The sequence below is a fragment of the Podarcis liolepis genome (genome assembly GCF_965112155.1).
Source record: "Podarcis liolepis genome assembly, chromosome: 15".
NCBI lineage: Eukaryota > Metazoa > Chordata > Lepidosauria > Squamata > Lacertidae > Podarcis > Podarcis liolepis.
Window position 1 is genome coordinate 43,361,757 of NC_139566.1, and position 18,257 is coordinate 43,380,013.

Here is an 18,257-nt window from a genome sequence, read left to right on the forward strand (position 1 = left end):
GCTAGCAGAATAGATTGGAGACTGTGTGTGGTGGAATCAAGCTGCAATCTTCTCTGTTTCAAAAACTGTTGTTTCAGAACTTGTTTATCTGCATTTAGGGAAAAAGTCAGACCTCTGCAGAAAGGGGAGATACAAATGCTGAAATCTGCAAAATGTATTTATTTTAAAATACTCACATCCTGCCCTTACAATCCTGTACTGGCTAGAAGTGGTGGGAGTCCAAATATCCGGAGGGCACCAGGGTGGGAAGGCACTTGCATTATATCGTGACCCTGATGTAGGACAGGTGAGATATAGCCAAGGCATCTTGTGGACCTTTCTGGGATGTCCTTAAGCTGCAGGTAAATGTATTCTCTCTCCCTCTCTTTTGCAAAACCAACATAATGAAACCCCTAGAGGCTGGATTTATCATTCCCCCTCATTTTTATTTCAGCTTGAATACTGAAAGTCTCCTGGAAAAGTGCTTGCCAATTCCTTGTTGGGTCTGTCTTGTTTTTTTAAAAGGTCATTTAAGTGATAAATACATAATGTTTAAAACGCTTGATAAAAGTAGAAGTGTAGTAGAAAGGACATAGGCAGGAACAAAAATTAAAAATAATAATACAAGCCTTGGTCATTCAACAATATAAAAAGCAGCAATATTATAGAGCTTGGACAAGGCAATGCCGCCAGGAGTTACAGTTCTGTAGCCATAGATGCAGCAGCCCTGTAATAAAATATGCTTTTAGATCCTAGCGTTCCTGGTTACATGGGCATAAAAAGCATGAATTGCACCTGAAGACAATAATTTAGCATTGTTCACACACTTTTCTTCTCAACACTGGAATCTAAACTGTTGCTTTTTTAACAAAATGAATTGCTTTACAGCTTGAACCCATTCCAAGCTCTGGAGCACCGTTTTTTTATAAGGCTAAGACAGCTGTGGCCTCCGAGTGCTGTTGGACGTCCCCTGACTACACTGGCTGGGTCTGATGGAGTTCAGCAACATCTGGAGGTCCACAGGTTCCCACAGACCCACAAAGATTAATGCCACTCATTTGTACTGTCCATTTTTACCATTAAATGCCCAGCACATTAAAATGTCTGCTGTAGATTTTTCTGGAAGACGCTCAACCTCAGACTTTGGTTAGTCTCCACGGGAAGGGAATTCTGCCAATAGCAAAGGGACCTTCCCCTATTCTGTGCCTCTGTGGAGGAAGCAGCCAGTCCTGCCTTGGGAGCCAACGGCCAAGAGGCTATTCCTGAACAGTGAGCAGGCCTTAGCCGAGGTCTGTGGTTGGTGCTGCCAAGCCAACTGCGCATCTCAGCGCAGCAAGCATGGTGCGAGGGGCCGAGTCCAGCCCTCTCAGAGAATGCCTGAGCAAGTGCAAGGGCTGCACAAGACCGCAGCTCGTCTAGAACAAAGGCAGGCCAGAGAGTGGCAATGGAATAAATTAAATCACATGTGCAAGCTCCCAAGCACTCCCTGTGGGCACCAATGTGCTGTCAGTTCAGCCGATGGCACCTATGAGAAAGAGCCCATTAAAGATCCCTTCAGCACACAGGAGGTGGTTTGCTCTTCCTGCCCAGTCCCTGTTTGTGCTGGCTTGTCTCCTCCTACACTTGGAACATGCCCCCATTTCATCCAGCGCCAGGACTGAACACCTCCCTTCCCAGCTGTTCTGAGCAGTGGGCATGTCTGGCCCATTTTGTGCTCTTGTCTCTTTTCCCTTTTCTTTAAACAGGGCAGCCATTTTATGTTATACCACATACCCACACAGCAACCATTTTGTGACTGTCTTGCTGGCCCATAAAACACTTGGCAACCCCTGAGACACATTTTTTGGCATCTCAATTTAATGAGGAGACGTGGGATGCTAATACAGGCTGCCTGATGGCTCTTTCTCTGGGCTTCCCGTTATTTCCAAACCAGGGAATTACATGGTTCCTCCCGAACAACAACCCACAACTACTAAACAACCCCCTACTATCTGCCCTGGAAGACATTTTGTGCTTGCAGGCTTCCCCAGATGGATTCATAGGTCTTTATCACAAGTGTTTACATCATTAGTTTTTCAGTCTTGTTTTAAATGCATTTGCTCTTTTTTGTGTTTTTAACTAACTTTTGAGTAAATCGCCTCGGGACAGTTATTTAGAAGGTGATTAATAAATTGATGGTAATTAATTACACATTTCTCCTGGTTGTGTTGAGTGGGTGGGGGCTTCAAAACTGGAGAGGATGGGACGCATAAAGGAGCCCACGCCGTACTCATGATAAACCACAACAACCCAGGAGGTCTGCCATTTAGTTCTACGCAAACAGGCAGCAGATTCCCTTCCTCCTTCAACGTTTTGACTCCAGTGCTCGTCATGAAGAGAAATTAAGCATTAAGGTACCTCCTTCTCCGACAAGCTGGTGTCCTCCAGATGTTTTGGACTACAGCTCCAGCACCAGCCTGCCAGAGGGCAGAAGTACAATGGAAAGCTTAAGTAGAACAGCAAATAATGTGGACACACAGACTGCAGGATGACCTAAGATGCTGCTGCCATGTAAACAGAGCTTTTACAGTGGGAGCGGAGTAGAAAGAATGGTGAAAGTAAAGCCATCAGCCACTTAAGCCCACCCAAAACAAATAGATTAATTGGGGCTACGAAGTGGTACCTGATAGCAAAACAAACAGCAGAGAGAGAGGCCTGATGGTTGCTGCAGCAACAGTTTACGTCTTTCAACAGATCATGCATTTTGTGGCTCTGCCTCCAACTGGGAGATGTAGGCAGGCCCCATTTGGGTTTGAGGGAGGCTCTCGGAGGGAAGCTCCATGCTCAGCAACCATCCCAGGATTGGGTCAATTTTACAATGTGAGGGTCTGGAGTGAAAGAAAGACCGCATCTCTGAAAGCATCACTACTGGAGACTCTTTAGTCCACAGAAAGCTGGCATGTCAGGGGTATAGATTCTGACGAGTAGTGAATTTTTTGGTGCTGGTTGTTTTCTCTCCAAGAAAAACATGGTAGCATCCAAACATGCAATTCTGCCAGCTGCTTTTAAAATTACAGATTTTACTGACATGGCAAAACTATTCTAGCAACTTGTATACTCCAGCAAAGGCAAGAATAGTGAGGGTGGGTGGAAATTATGCATGAGCTTAGTCTTTCATTCCCTGGTCCTTTTGTTTCCTCAGCTAGGGGCTACTATCGGAGCACAGGGATGCAGGTGCTGGTCCCGTTCTAAAGATGGGAACAATGACACATTTTTCAGGTACAAAAAAAGCACAAAACAGCTACTTCTGCTTACAAGCTAATTGAAATATTCGTTAGCAGCAAAATCTATATATTTCAGTAAAATTCATTGGATTGTATTCAAAAACTGCAGAAGCTATCTGTTATTCTGTTAAAATGTATTAAACCATGTTACATAACAGGAAGTGTTGGATTATAATTATTATTTTAAAAATCCTGATTATTATTTTTTGTACATGCCCATATAGATAACAGAGATCAAGTAAAACTGCTAGAAGGAAATTCTTGTTATCACTTCATCAGCTAGATACAATATCGTTTTCACTCAGCAGTGCATGTTTTCAGATTTGTGCTTGAGCATGATTGTACTGAAGTCAAGCACTCTTCTGGCACATACAGCCCCTCAGAAAGAAAGGGCTCTGTCTGCCTTGTATGTCTGGAGCACTCAAAACCCCACAAACCACACCACGGCTATGGTCTTGAGGATGGTCAAATGAAATCAAGGCAAACCACTCTCAAATGCAGCTGTGAATAATCTCTAATCACAAAAGCCCAAGCATCACCGAAAACCCCGATGTGGCATTTCTGTTTGGTTTCCATGCAGTAAAAAATATCAATACAAAAAATGTATGTATAGTAAACACCAAAGCAAAAAAGAGAAAGATGTATGTTACTGGAAGGATGCAAACACAATCTCCGCTTGATCAAAAGCATCACACTTAGCTGCCCACTTTCAACACGCTTTTAAAATACGGACCATTTTCTTCATGAAATATTTGACCTGGGAGTTTCTCCCCACCCTAAATGAGGTTGATAGTTTGGCTGATTTTCGCAAAATCAGTATGACAAGCTCTGACATCGCTCCATTCAGATGAAGCCCAGGAGCAGGCCGGTTTGAGGTCCTCGTATTTTGATATCAGACATGATCCTGTGATGGTCCTTATTTACGGCGCCTGGACGGATTCTGTTTTATACAGCATGCTGCCACAAAAAGTTCTACATTCAGCATCTATATGGTTACCAGCCTCACAGAATGCTGGCTGGATCGCCCTGGGCTCCACAGGCTTCTCCCTCCATGGACACATGCCTTGTAATGGAGTCGGGGGGTGGGGAGTCGGGATGGGACCAGAGGGTGCGCTCCAACCAGAATGGCAGCTTTCAGGAAAGCAGTTCATTCTCGCCCACGTTTGGCAGGTCACTGATGCTCTTAAGGTTGTCTTCGCTGTTTTGCTTCCTGCTTAAAAAAAAATGAAGAACAAACGTGTTAAAAACCATACATTTCCCCCCCTCCAAGGTCAAATGAGAAGGGAGAGAGAAAATAGGCTACACATCTTCCGATTGCACCTGACGCCATTTCTATGGCTCCAGGACAGCTTTGATATACGCTAATGGAGGTTCAGGTGGGCAGTGATTGCACAGGTGCCTCTGCTAGGACAGGTGTGTGGTTTGTGGTGGTGGGATGCTCCTGCATCTATATTTGTTGCTTGAGGCTCATGTAGCTTCCGTGGCTAAGAGTGCCTCCTACCAGTTATGGCTGGTACGCCAACTACAGTCACTCTTGAATGGGGATAGCCTGTCCCTGGTGAGTCATGCATTAGTAACCTCAAGGCTCGATTGTTGCAATTGGCCCGGTCTGGAAGCTCTGGCTGGTGTAAAATGCTGCAGCCAGACTGTGGGCAGAGCTGGACCACCAGCATCAAACAACCCCAGTATTTAAGAACTCACTACTGGGCCAAGTTCAAGGCTGTTGAATTAACGTGAGTTAACCCTTGCCAACTGGGTGTTGCCAACTCCAAGGACCACTTGATCCCTGCCTGATCACTGAGGTCTTCAAGGGAAGTCACTGGGCGTGGTCCCCGTGGTCCAGATGTTTGGCTTGCATCCACCAACAGCTGTGCCTTCAGTGGGCTCCCTGCTGTGGAATTTCCCCTCAGCTGAGATCAGACAGGCCCCCTCGATGTTGAGTGTCTGGCACTTACTAAAGAGTGTCTTTTTTTGCTAAATCTCAGCAGGCATTTAAAGTAAGCTTTTTCTGGTTTCATGGTTAGAGAACTACAGTGTTAAGCAGGATAAAAATTGGTGAAACGAAAAAGTAAGAATAAATAATCAGCCTTCAACAACCTGTTGCCCTCCAACTTCCAGTGTGGGCAATGGTCAGGGATGAGGAACAAGCCTCTACAGGGCAGCAGGCCTGGCTAGGCAGTGCTATAGCCTTCAAGAATGTAGCAGACGGCCAGTTCAAGAAAACGGGAGGGATTCCATGAAGGCTATGACCATTGTTCCTCACCACAAGCATTTCAGCTTGCCAGATTGAAGAGTCCCCCTTCTCCTGTACCTGCACACTGTTGTGGGGGTCCTCCTGTCCCCCCCTGAGCCGAGTTTGAGAGGCATGGGGGTGCATGCAGGAGGGGGGAGTCTTCTTGCATTAGCAGAAATCCTTGCATATGTACACGCCTCCCCTAGTGGGGCTCATTAGTTGAATCTCGCCTGTAGCAATTTTGCTCTTATCTGATGAACAGGAATATAGAACCTATGAAGTGACACTGTTTGCAACTGCAGCAAAGAAAACCCGAGTGAGAATTTTGCAGCAAATTGTCCATAGTTTGCAGTGCCTTGTTAATATGAACAAGCTAAAATTAAAAGCAACCCCAATAAATTCTACGGTTAATTTTTATATATGGTACACACTTATGCTTTCGTGTATTTTATTATACTTACAATGGCCATATAACTACAAGCAGCATAGATCAAATTGCATCCTTAAAGTGTCAGGACAAGTCATGAATAGAAAAGAAAGCACCCTGTATGAACACTGAGAGTTAAAGAGAACGCGCACCCTCTCTGGGCTGGGTGTCTCACCACAGAGGAGAATGCACTCTGCACACACATTGAAGTCCTTTGCAGCCCGTATTTTGAAAATGCACCAAAGAAATCCAAGAGCTGGCACCGGTCAAGTTTCTGTTGGCAGCCACATGCATATATATATATTTCCCGACAACCAGGGGCATTGCTAGGTACATAAAGCGCTCAGAGCAGAGACCCACAATAAATGGATGGAGTGCCTCTGGGCAAATTGAGATGGAAGGCGATAGATGTTCACTGTGCTTTGCAAGGCATCCAGCTGCCCTGGAAGCAGACTAAATTAATAATAATGCTTTGAAACAGCCCTGCTGACAGCCCACCACCTCGGCATCCTCTGTGTGCTACTGCTTATTTGGGGAAGGGTCTTTGTCGAATCACGATCATGCTACACATTTCAGAAAGGGAACCCCAAAACAAGAGCATTCCATGCGTCAGAAGAAGTTGGCTTCATGCTCTCCCTTCCACTGACGACAACATGCAGCAGCTCAGAGACTTTGATTCCAGTTCATTGCATAACGGACAAACAGGTAGAAGGAGCTAGCAAGACAATTGTGATCTTTACCTTTGACTGATGAAATATTTCACAGTTCCCGATTTGTTTTTTCTGGAGTTGTGGGGTGGGGCGTGGGACAGCGGGTCAAGGAGAAGGACAGGAAGTGGATATGAGAACACACAACCATATGTACAAAATAAAAAAAAATCCTTCCAGCAGCACCTTAGAGACCAACTAAGTTTGTTATTGGTATGAGCTTTTGTGTGCATGCACACTTCTTCAGATACACACAAACACACACACACACACACACACAATCTGGCAATGTCCTCCACTGTCACACTCAGCACTGGCTGCGTAGAAAGAAGTACATCTCTTTCCAGACACAGTTCAAAGAAACCAAACCATAAAATGGAGCAACGGAAGTAGAAGCACAACACTGCATAATCTGCATGTCTCCAAGACCTGCTGCTGTGGCCCAGGATTTGGTAGTTTGAGAAATCTCAGCTTTTGCCAAATACAACAAGTCCGCTCACCCCTTTTGGTGCCCTGGCGTTGCGGGACAGAGGAGGCTTCACTGGGACGCCAACGTGGGAATTCAAACTGCGGTGCCCTTGCTGAACCCTCTCCGCCTATCAGGAACCGAATCCTGGCCTGCACCCTAAGCAAATGGGGCTGCAGGCTGGGACTTGGGCTGTGCCGGGGGGCGCTGCAAATGGAGCTGACGCTGGGCTTCCCCCGGATCCACCCCTTGCCCATTTAAGCATCCTACACCTGGGGCTCAGCCTGTTTGTTCCTGCGCCGGGTTTCCCTATCCCACCGACCCTCGGTTTAAGCCGATAGTCAATAACTTTGCTGTGGCTACGGTGGTCGCCATCCTTCAAGGGGCTGGGTGGGAATTTGCCCACTGGGCTAATTGGCAGTGACCCGATGGTTTTGCCTACCTCATAGCAATCGTCAGAACTGGTTGGGCATTGGAACAATCCTTGGTTTTGGATGGAGGGGAGGTTGTCATCTCTGCCTGCCCCTCCAGACTGGGGTATCCCTTTAAAGGGATCCAGGGGGAGTGGCCATGTCTGCATGCCCTGGGGGAGCCAGGGCCAAAGGAACTCCCCCAGATGGTGGCCCCGGGGGGGGGTCACCCTCTTGGATGTAGATCTTAGGAACCCCCACCTGGATTGACCATGCGTCACTTCCAGCGGGCGGGCCAGAAGTACCGTATTTTTCGCTCTATAAGACGCACCAGACCACAAGACGCACCTAGTTTTTGGAGGAGGAAAACAAGAAAAAAAAAATCTGAATCCCAGAAGCCAGAACAGCAAGAGGGATCGCTGTGCAGTGAAAGCAGCAATCCCTCTTGCTGTTCTGGCTTCTGGGATAGGTGCGCAGCCTGCATTCGCTCCACAAGACGCACACACATTTCCCCTTACTTTTTAGGAGGGAAAAAGTGAGTCTTATAGAGCAAAAAATACGGTATTTAGATTTCCCCATGCCCAAGCCAAACCTCTTTCATCTGTATTCAACAAAGTTGTGGCTTGTTTTGATCCAAAACCCAAGTCTTATTTGTCCCTTATTTATATGGGTTGGGGTATGGGAAGTCTGATGCCTGATCCTGCAAGAGTTTCTACTTCACAAGGTGCAAAATAAAAGCTTAGAGATGTTTCTATGAATTCTCACTGCCTTCTTCTTAGCTACCCCTTTGAAAACTATGCAACCCTTAATTTATCCCGAATCCCTCTGACCAAAGAATCTGGATACTTTGGGTGTAGGCATGGACAGAGCGGCAGAACTCAAGGCAGCCCTTACAAAAGGGTTTTCCCATCAGCTATTCTGCACTATTTTAAATCATTTTTATCATTCATTATTCATTTCCCTAAGAAGGAAGGGAAATTGGGGGGAAGTGCTTGTGAGGCACAACAATCTTTTGGCATCACAGTAGCAATAAATTAAATAAATTTAAAAATAAATTATTTTAAAAATAAATTATTATTTTTTAAAATCCTAAGCAAACAAACAAATAAAGAAAGAAAGCCAAATTTGGGGGAGGACTTATGGGGAAGGGAAAACACTTGGGGGAGATGTATATGGCCTGTGGGCTGTAGGTTGGCCACTTCTGCTTCAGAGTTAATAAAGGTAAAGGTAAAGGACCCCTGACAATTAAGTCCAGTTGCGAATGCGTTTGTCTGCTCTGCAGACAGTTTTTCCAGGTCATGTGGCCAGCATGAGTAAGCTGCTTCTGGCACAATGAAACCAGAGCAGTGAACGGAAACGCCATTTACCTTCCCACCTATTAAGATACTTGCACTTTTTGGCGTGCTTTTGAACTGCTAGGTTGGCAGGAGCAGGGACCGAGCAATGGGAGCTCACCCCGTTGCGGGGATTCAAACCGCTGACCTTTTGATTGGCAAGTCCTAGGCTCTGTGGTTTAGCCCACAGCGCCACCCGCGTCCCCTGCGTCTGTGAATAGAAAGCTACAAAAGTAGACAGCTCAGCCCCTGCACTTTTTGGAAAGTGCTGCCTCCACCATCACTCTGAGACCAGCAGCCAGCCCCCACAATTCCCTTTTCTACAGAAGTTCTTAAAAATAAAGCAAGCCCATCTTCTTTTACGTTGCTTTTCTCCACCTCTTAAAACAACAACAACAACAACAACCCTGCACCTGCCTTTCCCAAAGCTGGTGGTGCTGCAGGAGAGACCCACCTTCCAGTGGTGGGTTCAAGCCACCAGTGTGTTAAACACCAAAGTCTCCCAGTGGTCCATTTAAAGCTCAATAAGCACTTCCCCTCTCGCCTTTTCCTTCACAGAGGCTCTTGCTATGTTTCTTTACCTGAATCTGAGATGTAGCTGGTGGACATGAGGACAGGGCCTTCTATGCATGGGCACCACACTTATGGAAAACCTTGCCTTAAAAAAATTGGATAGCCCCCTGCCCATGCTTTCAGACACCAAGTAAAAACTTTTCAATTCAGACACACCTTTCTACAATGGGTGGCATATACAAAAATAAATATATTAATAAAAATTATGTTCTGGTGAACAGCTGTAGTTCATACAGGCTCCTGGACAGGATTGTCATGAGACTCAGCCATGTTTCTACATGAGGTAAGCACCTCAGATCATAACCTCCCATGTTATGGCTGTACACTGAAGGGGAAGACAGCCAACGCCATCTTTTATTGACAAGGCTGGCTCAAAATAGTTTGCTGCCTGAGGTGGAGCAGCAGAAAGGCATCATCCAAAAGTCAAAGTGCAAAGTTTCCAAGGGAAGCAAGGTTATTCTTCCACACTCCCGACAGTGAAAGACAATTAATACTCCATTAAATAAATATGAAACTGCTGTGTTCTGCTCTCTCTCACATACACACACACCTCAAGTTTGTTTAATGGCAGGGCTGGGCCTGTTTGTTAGGCATTGTTGAGCACCCCTAACTTCCAGGGAAATTCTCCACAGCACATTTGGAAAACTCTTGCCCTTCTCCACAGCTCAAGGCTCCTGCGTCAGAGACTTACGTCAACAGATTCCCTGGCGCAGAAAGGGATCGCTCTTCTCTTCTACTCCCCTCAAACGGGTTCCCAAAAGATCTTTTCCTGATCATTGATTTTACCAGGATCTGAAAGAGAAGATTATGATTGTTTTACTATTACCGGTATTTCTGTATTTATATGGTGCCGCCTTCATCAACCTGGCAGCCCCCAGACAGTTTGGACTACAATCCCAAGACATCTGAGGGGGGCCAGGGGTTGACTGCGTCCAGTAAGCTGGCACCTCAGGGAAAGGCCTACATGAAATTTCTTTCTGATGTGTTAGCTTAATGCAAGGAGAGAGGCTTTTTAAAACTAGCTCATTCCAGGCAAATGCTACAGATAGCTTTTCCAGTGTTGTACAGTCATACCTTACATTACGTTTGCTTCATGTTATGTTTTTTCAGGTTGCGTCCCACAGCCAACCGGAAGGACCGGAAAGGGTTACTTCCGGGTTTCGCTTCCCGTGCATGCGCAGTAGTGCTAAATCACACTTTGCACATGCGCACAAGCGCCAATCACGCTGCGCACCTGCGCAGATATGGTGCTTTAGTTTGCGGGCTTTTCAGGTTGCGAACAGGCTTCCGGAACAGATCCCGTTCGCAATAAGAGGTACCACTGTACTAGCAAGCCACTTGCAGGAGGAGGAGGACTCAGAAACATGGACCCCCCTCCCCACAATCTGAAGTGATACTGTCCAGTATCCTCCTCATTCTGCATCAGTCGAGGAGACCCTTTGGCCTACAGGCCAAACTTGACCCACCAGGCCTTTTGGGGAAGCCACCCCCACTCGACCTATGCCAGATACTCCACATGAAGTCAGGTGGGGGCTTGGTAAAAACCAGGTGTTAAAAAACCATTGGGAGCTTATTTCTCCTTTGCTGGAACAAGGTGCGCCCCCAACTTCCTTGCTCAAGGAGGGGGACGGGGCTTCCATTCAGTGCAAATTGCTCCTCCCACCTAGTGCATACGGGTCAGAGGTTGAAAGGATCAGCATTGGGGAGGGGGTCTGTACAAGCCTTCCTGCCACCACCAGCAGGGAGGAAAACAAAGGGGGGAAAGTCCCCAAAGAAATTCTCTCTGTTCCTCACTCCCTGCAGCTGTGCTCACCCCCTTCCCACAGCGGCATCATATTTGGGAGTGGGTGTCGGGGGGGGGGTAAAGGGGAAAAGAAGCTTCTGCTTTGGGAAGCGTGAGAAAGAAGGGTCAATGTGACCCTCAGCCCTCAAAAGGTTAGCCATCCTTGGGTTATAACTTACGGCAGGGTATGAAGAACCTTGTGGCCCTCCCCATTTTGCTGAACTTCAACTCCCATCATCCCCAGCCCCTGGCCATGCTTGCTTGGGCTGGTGGAAGTTGTAGTTTGGCGAGACAGGAGGGCCAAAAGTTCTCCACACCTAGCGCACTGTGACCTGCAAATTCAGCCAATAAGGTTCGCTGGCACTTGGAGCAGATTTTAAAAATAGGTTGGTTAGACGTGCCCTTTTGAATCAGGCATATCCAACCCTCAAGCAGCACTTGGGTCTCACTCACCACAGTGGCCAAGCTTGGGATGTGCTTGACCGAATTCTCAACCTCTTCTTCGGTCACCTCTATGAGCGTGCAGTTCTCGTCCTCTGTCGGCAATGGTTCCACCCCGTTCTTGGTGACCCAGGGGTGCACCTTGTTTGAGAGAAGGGGGAGAAACACCACACATTGCCTTGATTTCACAGCTGGAGAGCGGGGAAGCCCTACGATTTGGTGACCCAGAGACTTTCTTGTAATAATATAAAAAGCTGGGCAGAAGCCGATAATTGTTTCATTTTGGGGGGAAGAGGGAACAATTTAAGAGAAACACACTTCCCCTGGACCTGGAAGGACAAAGGAGTCGGCACTATGAAACTTTATTTTAAAATAAGATTATGAAGCTGGTTTACAAAATGGAGGAAGCATCCTTTGCACTTGTCGTGGGGGTGGGGGTGGGGAATCCCTCGGAAATCCAGCTACCACAAATCAATTCACAGCTAGGACTGCAGTTTGATACACACCATGGTAGCTTCTAGACTGAATTTCTTGTAATAGGCTGTCAGGGCCTCTGAAGCGCATTTGGCAACTGGAACTGGTCCATAGCATAGCGGCAGGGTTGTCAACTGGAACAGGCTCTGGGGAACACATATAATGCCCTCATACCAATCAGTGATGTGGACACACTTGGCACACAGTGTACATTTTGGGTGTCAAAAGGAGAAGGTGTAGAAAAGGGAAACCCAAAACCATCCAGGGGCTGGTTAGAACGGGGCTTTCTGGTTGAGAGTAAGAGTAAGCATTACAGAATTCAGCCCAAGAATACTAGAATCAGGGGTGAGCCAAGGAAGGCGAAGGACAGGAAATTCAGGACTGTCAAAAGTAAGAACTTCTTGACACACTCACAACAAGGCTCACAAGGCCACCATCATGCTGAAGGCAAACAGGTCTGGGGCTAATCAGACCTGGATGAGTACCAGGTGAACACCACCGTGGGTACCATGACAGAAGGAAGGAACATAAATATGCAAGAAGATGGATGGATGGATGGATGGATGGACGGACAGACAGACAGACGATACCACACAAAGCATTAAAAACTATGACATTTGCTACCACAAGATGTGGTGACAGCCATGAATTCAACCTTTTCAGGCCCAGAACCCACCTTTAACCCAAACATGCATTTTGTGACCCCTGCCTTCATTATTTTCAACCATATATTTGTATGGTGGTAATGCTGCTTTTGCAACCCACCTTAGATCAGGTTGTGACCCTGTAAGTGGATCTCAACTGGGCTAGACGAATTCATGGAGGTTTCGGCTAGCCATTGTCACCACCCACAGTGGGTCTTTCCAGCTTGCAGGCTCAGAGACAAGCCTGTCTTTGAGTATCAGCAACTCAAGAACAGAGTGGAGGGGAGGGGGCTACTATCCTCAGGTCTCATTTGTGGGCTTCCCAAGGGCATCTGCTTGGCCAGTGTGGGAAACAGGATACTGGACTAGATCATAAGAGCCACACAGGACCAGGCCCATATTCTTATAGCATTGGTTTCCAGAGTTAATGCTGGCAAGTTTCCAGGCACAAGGCAAAGTGTTGGTTCTGACCCAAGCAGGCTAGCAGTGCCTGTCATTTCTGCAGGTTCTGCAACATGCCACTCACAAAGTAAGAGTGAATTAGTGGTGGATTTATACAGGTCCATCCACACATCCTCCTGCTTTCTTAGTTGTTCTGCAATGCTTCCCCAGTGGTTCTATATTACTGCAACCTGGAGGGGCAGCTCTTGCACCACCGCACAACAAAAGTGGGACAGAACATACCATTTGTGGTATGAAAAGTAACAGGATTTCAGCAGGAATTACAAGACAAGCACCGAGTGGAAACCAATCAGTATAGCTGCCCCAAAACATATGCAGGTGCGCAATTATGCCAGAGAGCATCATGAGCACAAATCATCATGAATGCACAATAAAAAGGCCGTATGGCGAGGCCCTGAGATAGCTCAAGAATTGCCTCCTCCTTCCACAACTTCCTCCAGGTGCTTGGAAATCCTTGGCAGAGAGCTGTATAAGATCATAAAAGTACTGGCAGCTTATTCCAAAAAGCATTAGAGAAATAATTGGATACCATAAAACCACTAAAACTAAACTTGTTATCTTTTGGGATATTTAAAAATTAATGTGAATAGGAGACATGAAGACCTAGTTGGAAATTTATTGCTCACTGCCAGAGTCCTAAAGGCAAAGTACTGGAAATGCAACTCATGTCCCAACAAAGATGGATGATTATGGGAAGCCTGGCAGATAATGAGAATGAATAAATTAACTGACTGTAGATGACCAGGAGAGAGAAAATACAAGTCAAGATTTCCTCTCTTAGATGCAGCAGCTTTATATTGTTTACTGGAACAAGAACAACCCAAAGGAAAAAGTGAGATGAGAAATACCAGCCAAGTTGTAATTTTAAAACTTGATAGGGAGGGGAAAATTCCCCCATTGTGAGAGCTGGGAGGGTCCATTACTTTCTGTGTGAGACAAGGATTAGGGAGCTACTTTTAAGAGAGGAGTCGGTGTTTTCTTTTCTGTTTCTTTCTCTGTTTTTGTTTTTATTTAGATTATTTTATTTTATTATGAAAAAGCTGTTTTAAAAAAGAGAGAGAGATTTTGAAACCATAAGCTTAATACTCTGAAAGCAACTCAGTATAGGTAAAGGTAAAGGGGCCCCTGACCATTAGGTCCAGTCGTGGCCGACTCTGGGGTTGCGGCGCTCATCTCACTTTATTGGCCGAGGGAGCCGGCGTACAGCTTCCGGGTCATGTGGCCAGCAGGACTAAGCCGCTTCTGGCGAACCAGAGCAGCGCACGGAAACGCCGTTTACTCTCCCGCCAAAGCAGTACCTATTTATCTACTTGCACTTTGACGTGCTTTCGAACTGCTAGGTTGGCAGGAGCAGGGACCGAGCAACGGGAGGTACATTTGTGTATATTTAAATCCACAGTCCCCATAATAAACTACAATTCCCAGGTTTCTTTGGGGAAATCCATAAATGTATGGTGTGGATGTAAGTGACCTGGAAGTTCTGCAACTAAAACTCGTATATATATTTATTTTACAAAAAGTAGTCAAGGTTTTCTTTTATTTTCTTGCAGGGGAGAGTGGGTTAGATTTAGAATGCAGCTTGAAGGATCTAACCCATTTTGCCCATGCTGATTATCTGACTTGGAGCAGCCTGGGGAAGTGGGGTGGGGGAAAAGAGTCAGGATCAAGGCCCCACTGCCCTGCAGGGGAATTCCAATGCAAATTGTCTTCCCTTCCTGCAAAACTCCCACATCTTGACCTTAAGCCTGTCAACAAGCTCTGGTGGGAAAATGCGTCCCCTTTAAAACGGGGCACTGTCCAGGCATGATGGGAATTTTAAAATCCATTTGTAAGCCCACCTTAAGAGACCTTTGGACTATAAAGAAGGGTAGACACTGTAAAATGGATTATTATCCTCAACCAGGAATGGTAGCACAGATAAGCATGTCAGAACAGCAACAACAAAAAAGAGAGGCCAAAGAAAAGGACCTGAGACATATAAGGTTACGGGCACCACACTTCTTCGGATGTTCTGAACTGACTGTGGGATACCTTAATTTCTGGGACTGTGATCCTGGATTCGGGATTCTTGTCCAGCATCTGCGTGATCAGATCTTTCAGTTCATCAGAAATGTCTGGCCTGGGTGGGGAGGAAATATCAAGACAAGTGGAGCAGTTAGTTTGCTTCACAAGCACTGGGCCTGCTCTCACCATTTCTTTTTGAAACAAACAAATGAACAGTAAGTCTCTAGCCCTTAAGGATGGAAAGGCAGGCTGGAAAATAAGCTGGTCATTCCTGCTGTACAGGAGTCAGACCATTGGTCCCATCTAGTTCAGAATTGTCTACAAGGGACATTCCTAGAACTACCTGGAGATGCCAGAGATTGAATTTAGGAGCTTCTGCATGCAAAGCTGATGCTCTTCCACTGAGCTAAGCCCACCTAAATACAAACGAGAACCTCATTTACTGGCTATGGGGCTGGGGGAAGAGAGGGGCTGTGTTCCTAGCACTTCCCAAAAATGTCCTTGTGGCCTATTTGCCTCAATCGGCCACCACAACAGGGGAGCCACACACAACCAGGGAAGCGGCACCTGAGTTGTGAGGTTCCCAGGCACCACCCCAATCCCTGCTCCCAACTTTTTCTCCCAGGACTTCGCCCTTCTCCTCCTGCTTTATCAGTATACCTCTGGGTACAGGGTGGTATATAAATTCAATCAATCAGTCAATAAAATAAAATAAAGCTCCAACTCAGTCACAACTCTTCAGCAAGCCTTCTCCAGCACCCGGAACTTGCCTGCCCTGGTGACAGCACCACCCGCTAACTTGGATGGCAAATTCATGGAGGAGAAAGCGATTAAAGCCTATCAGCCATGCTCTGCCTCCACGGCTGGAGGCACCTGAGTGCCAGTCCTGGAAACCAGCCCCCCAATTTACTGCTGTTGAATATGTTCCACCCCCCCCCAATGGAGGAACTGTGAGGTACTGAGGGGGCAAGTTGTTGTCTTTCACCCTATATATGTGCTGGGGGAGGGGGGCACACAGAGACTCGTTCCTATCACACCAAGTCCTGGAACGGCTTGGCAAGCAGCAAAGCACCTCCAAGGTTCCAGGAGGCTTCCAGGAGACTCCTGCCCTTCTGCTGCAGGTCCAGAAGGAGAGGTGGGGAGAGCTTGCTAGAATCCAGAAGGCCCTCACCGGTGAGCGTGTTTGTGGACCCCTGGCCAGGGGAGTCATAAACATAGTGATTCTGCATACTCACTGGTCAGGAAATTCCAGCATCTGGCTCTTGATTTTGCTGTGCAAACTCAAAATCCTCTCATCCATAAAAGGGCACTTGGAAGAACAAAAAAACACAATGAGAGATTATAAAGCAATGGCTAACTTGGTCTCCCTGCCTCCTAAGAATGTGATCAATTTATTTTATTTGATTTGTATACTGCCCTTTATCTGTAGATTTCAGGGCAGTTCACAACAAAAAATATTCTCTTTCTACTCCCCCTCTCTCCCTAATGAGCATCTCTCATTACAGACATAAAATCAATTTAGCATGGAAATGTGAGCATGGGGGCAGGACTAGGGATGTCAGATGTCCTGCCTACAGTTCCCAGAATTCTTTGGGGAGCAGCCATGACAGGTACACTGGTGGTATAAAGCTTTCATCAAACTTTTGCCTTTCCCCCTACCTTTCCTTCACTCTTGTGTACCTGGTTTTATTCTGGAATTCTGTTTTATTATGTATTATTAAATTTAGGCCAGCCAACAGATAGAACACACACCATAGGGATTTGCAGCTTCTGATTAAGAGTGTGACAAAACCCAGATGACTGCCCAGTTTATATTTAGCCACTTTACAGAGAATCAAAATCTCCAAGAGAGCGAGAGGAACACCATTTTGATGTCTCTTTATGAACTAGTGATCACTAGCGAATGTTTGAGTGTCATCTTGGCACCTGCTGGGGAAGCCCAACAGCCCAGCATGGCCTTGTTGATGTGCCTGAGGTCCTGACCGAGATAATACCCTATACTAACACTTTTGCACGTCAGTGAGGTTGCCCTGCTCTGAGGTTAAGGTCCCATCTGCATTATAATGCTATTATACCACTTTCCCCCAACTTTCCTTCACTCTCATGTTCCTGATGGAGGATTTGATCAGGCAAGTGGCAGAGTGTGTGTATGTGCGTCTATGCACATGCGTGCAGCTGTTCTCTTTACCATTTCCCCAAATTAACACCCCCACAAAAAAACCCTTCAAACCCTGTCTTTTTGTCTTGCAGAGAGAATCATGCAGGTAACAAACCGCACTGGAGATCACAGATTTGCCTCTAGGTTTGGTCCGTAAAACAGTTGTGTATTTAACAACTTGTCTGGTAGCCATAGGCGAGTGGGAATTCCATGGAGGCGAGTAAGTGGGCTGGTGGAGAAGGACCGATTGCTCCGTTCCTCTTCCACAAATCTGCTTGCTTTTTCTCCTGGCCACGGAGAACGGAAAGCCTATCCCTCAACTTTGACTCTTCTCCTCCAACCCACCTGCTACAAAACACACACACCCCTTTTAAAGTTACTGTACTCTGCTAAGAATTCTGCGTTTCCCTGCTTGCTGCAGAAGTGAAGCCTTCCCTCCACCACAGTCACCTTGCGTATGCAGGCCAGTAGCTTCTCAGCAGATTGGTCAAACTTTCTGCAGACCAGTAACATGTGTGGGCTTCTTAATTAGGCTGCCGTAATAACATCCAGATCTTACTCAGCTTTATGACCCCCTGAAAGGGGGCGGGGCATGCGTCCTGCAACCAAACACTACTTCTGGCCCCGTTTCAAACAAGTAACAACAACAACAAAATGTTTAAAATCCAAAATGCAGGTAAAGAAGCAGCTCATTTACCTGCCCAAAGACGAAGCAGTAGAGAGTGATCCCCATAGCCCAAACATCTAAAGCCTTAGGAAGAAGGGACAGGGAGAGAGAGAAAGGCAGAGATTAAACACATGAACCCTCCAAAAATACAATATGTTTGTATTGCTTTTCTATTTCAAAATAACATGGTAAGCTTTTAAGATGAACTGCCGCAGTGGCAGAGAACCTCAGG

The 18,257-nt window shown here is 46.4% G+C and overlaps 1 protein-coding gene across 24 annotated transcripts in view; it reads right to left on the reverse strand.

Annotated features, from left to right (window-relative positions):
• Positions 1–404: 404 nt before the first annotated feature.
• CAMKK2 (calcium/calmodulin dependent protein kinase kinase 2) overlaps positions 405–18,257 on the reverse strand; it is a 50,640-nt gene continuing 32,787 nt past the window's right edge. For 3 of the 24 annotated variants that reach the window (XM_083476704.1, XM_083476693.1, XM_083476701.1), the window contains exons 11-18: positions 18,056–18,109; positions 16,436–16,509; positions 15,228–15,315; positions 12,123–12,236; positions 11,629–11,757; positions 10,084–10,184; positions 6,643–6,684; positions 405–4,455 (exon numbers count right to left, since the gene is read on the reverse strand). In XM_083476704.1, the coding sequence (XP_083332830.1) occupies positions 4,377–4,455; positions 6,643–6,684; positions 10,084–10,184; positions 11,629–11,757; positions 12,123–12,236; positions 15,228–15,315; positions 16,436–16,509; positions 18,056–18,109 (681 nt within the window). In that variant the 3' untranslated portion in view covers positions 405–4,376. The remainder of the gene's footprint in view (positions 4,456–6,642; positions 6,685–10,083; positions 10,185–11,628; positions 11,758–12,122; positions 12,237–15,227; positions 15,316–16,435; positions 16,510–18,055; positions 18,110–18,257) is intronic. The other 21 variants (XR_014519485.1, XR_014519486.1, XR_014519490.1 and 18 more) reach the window with 11 other exon arrangements.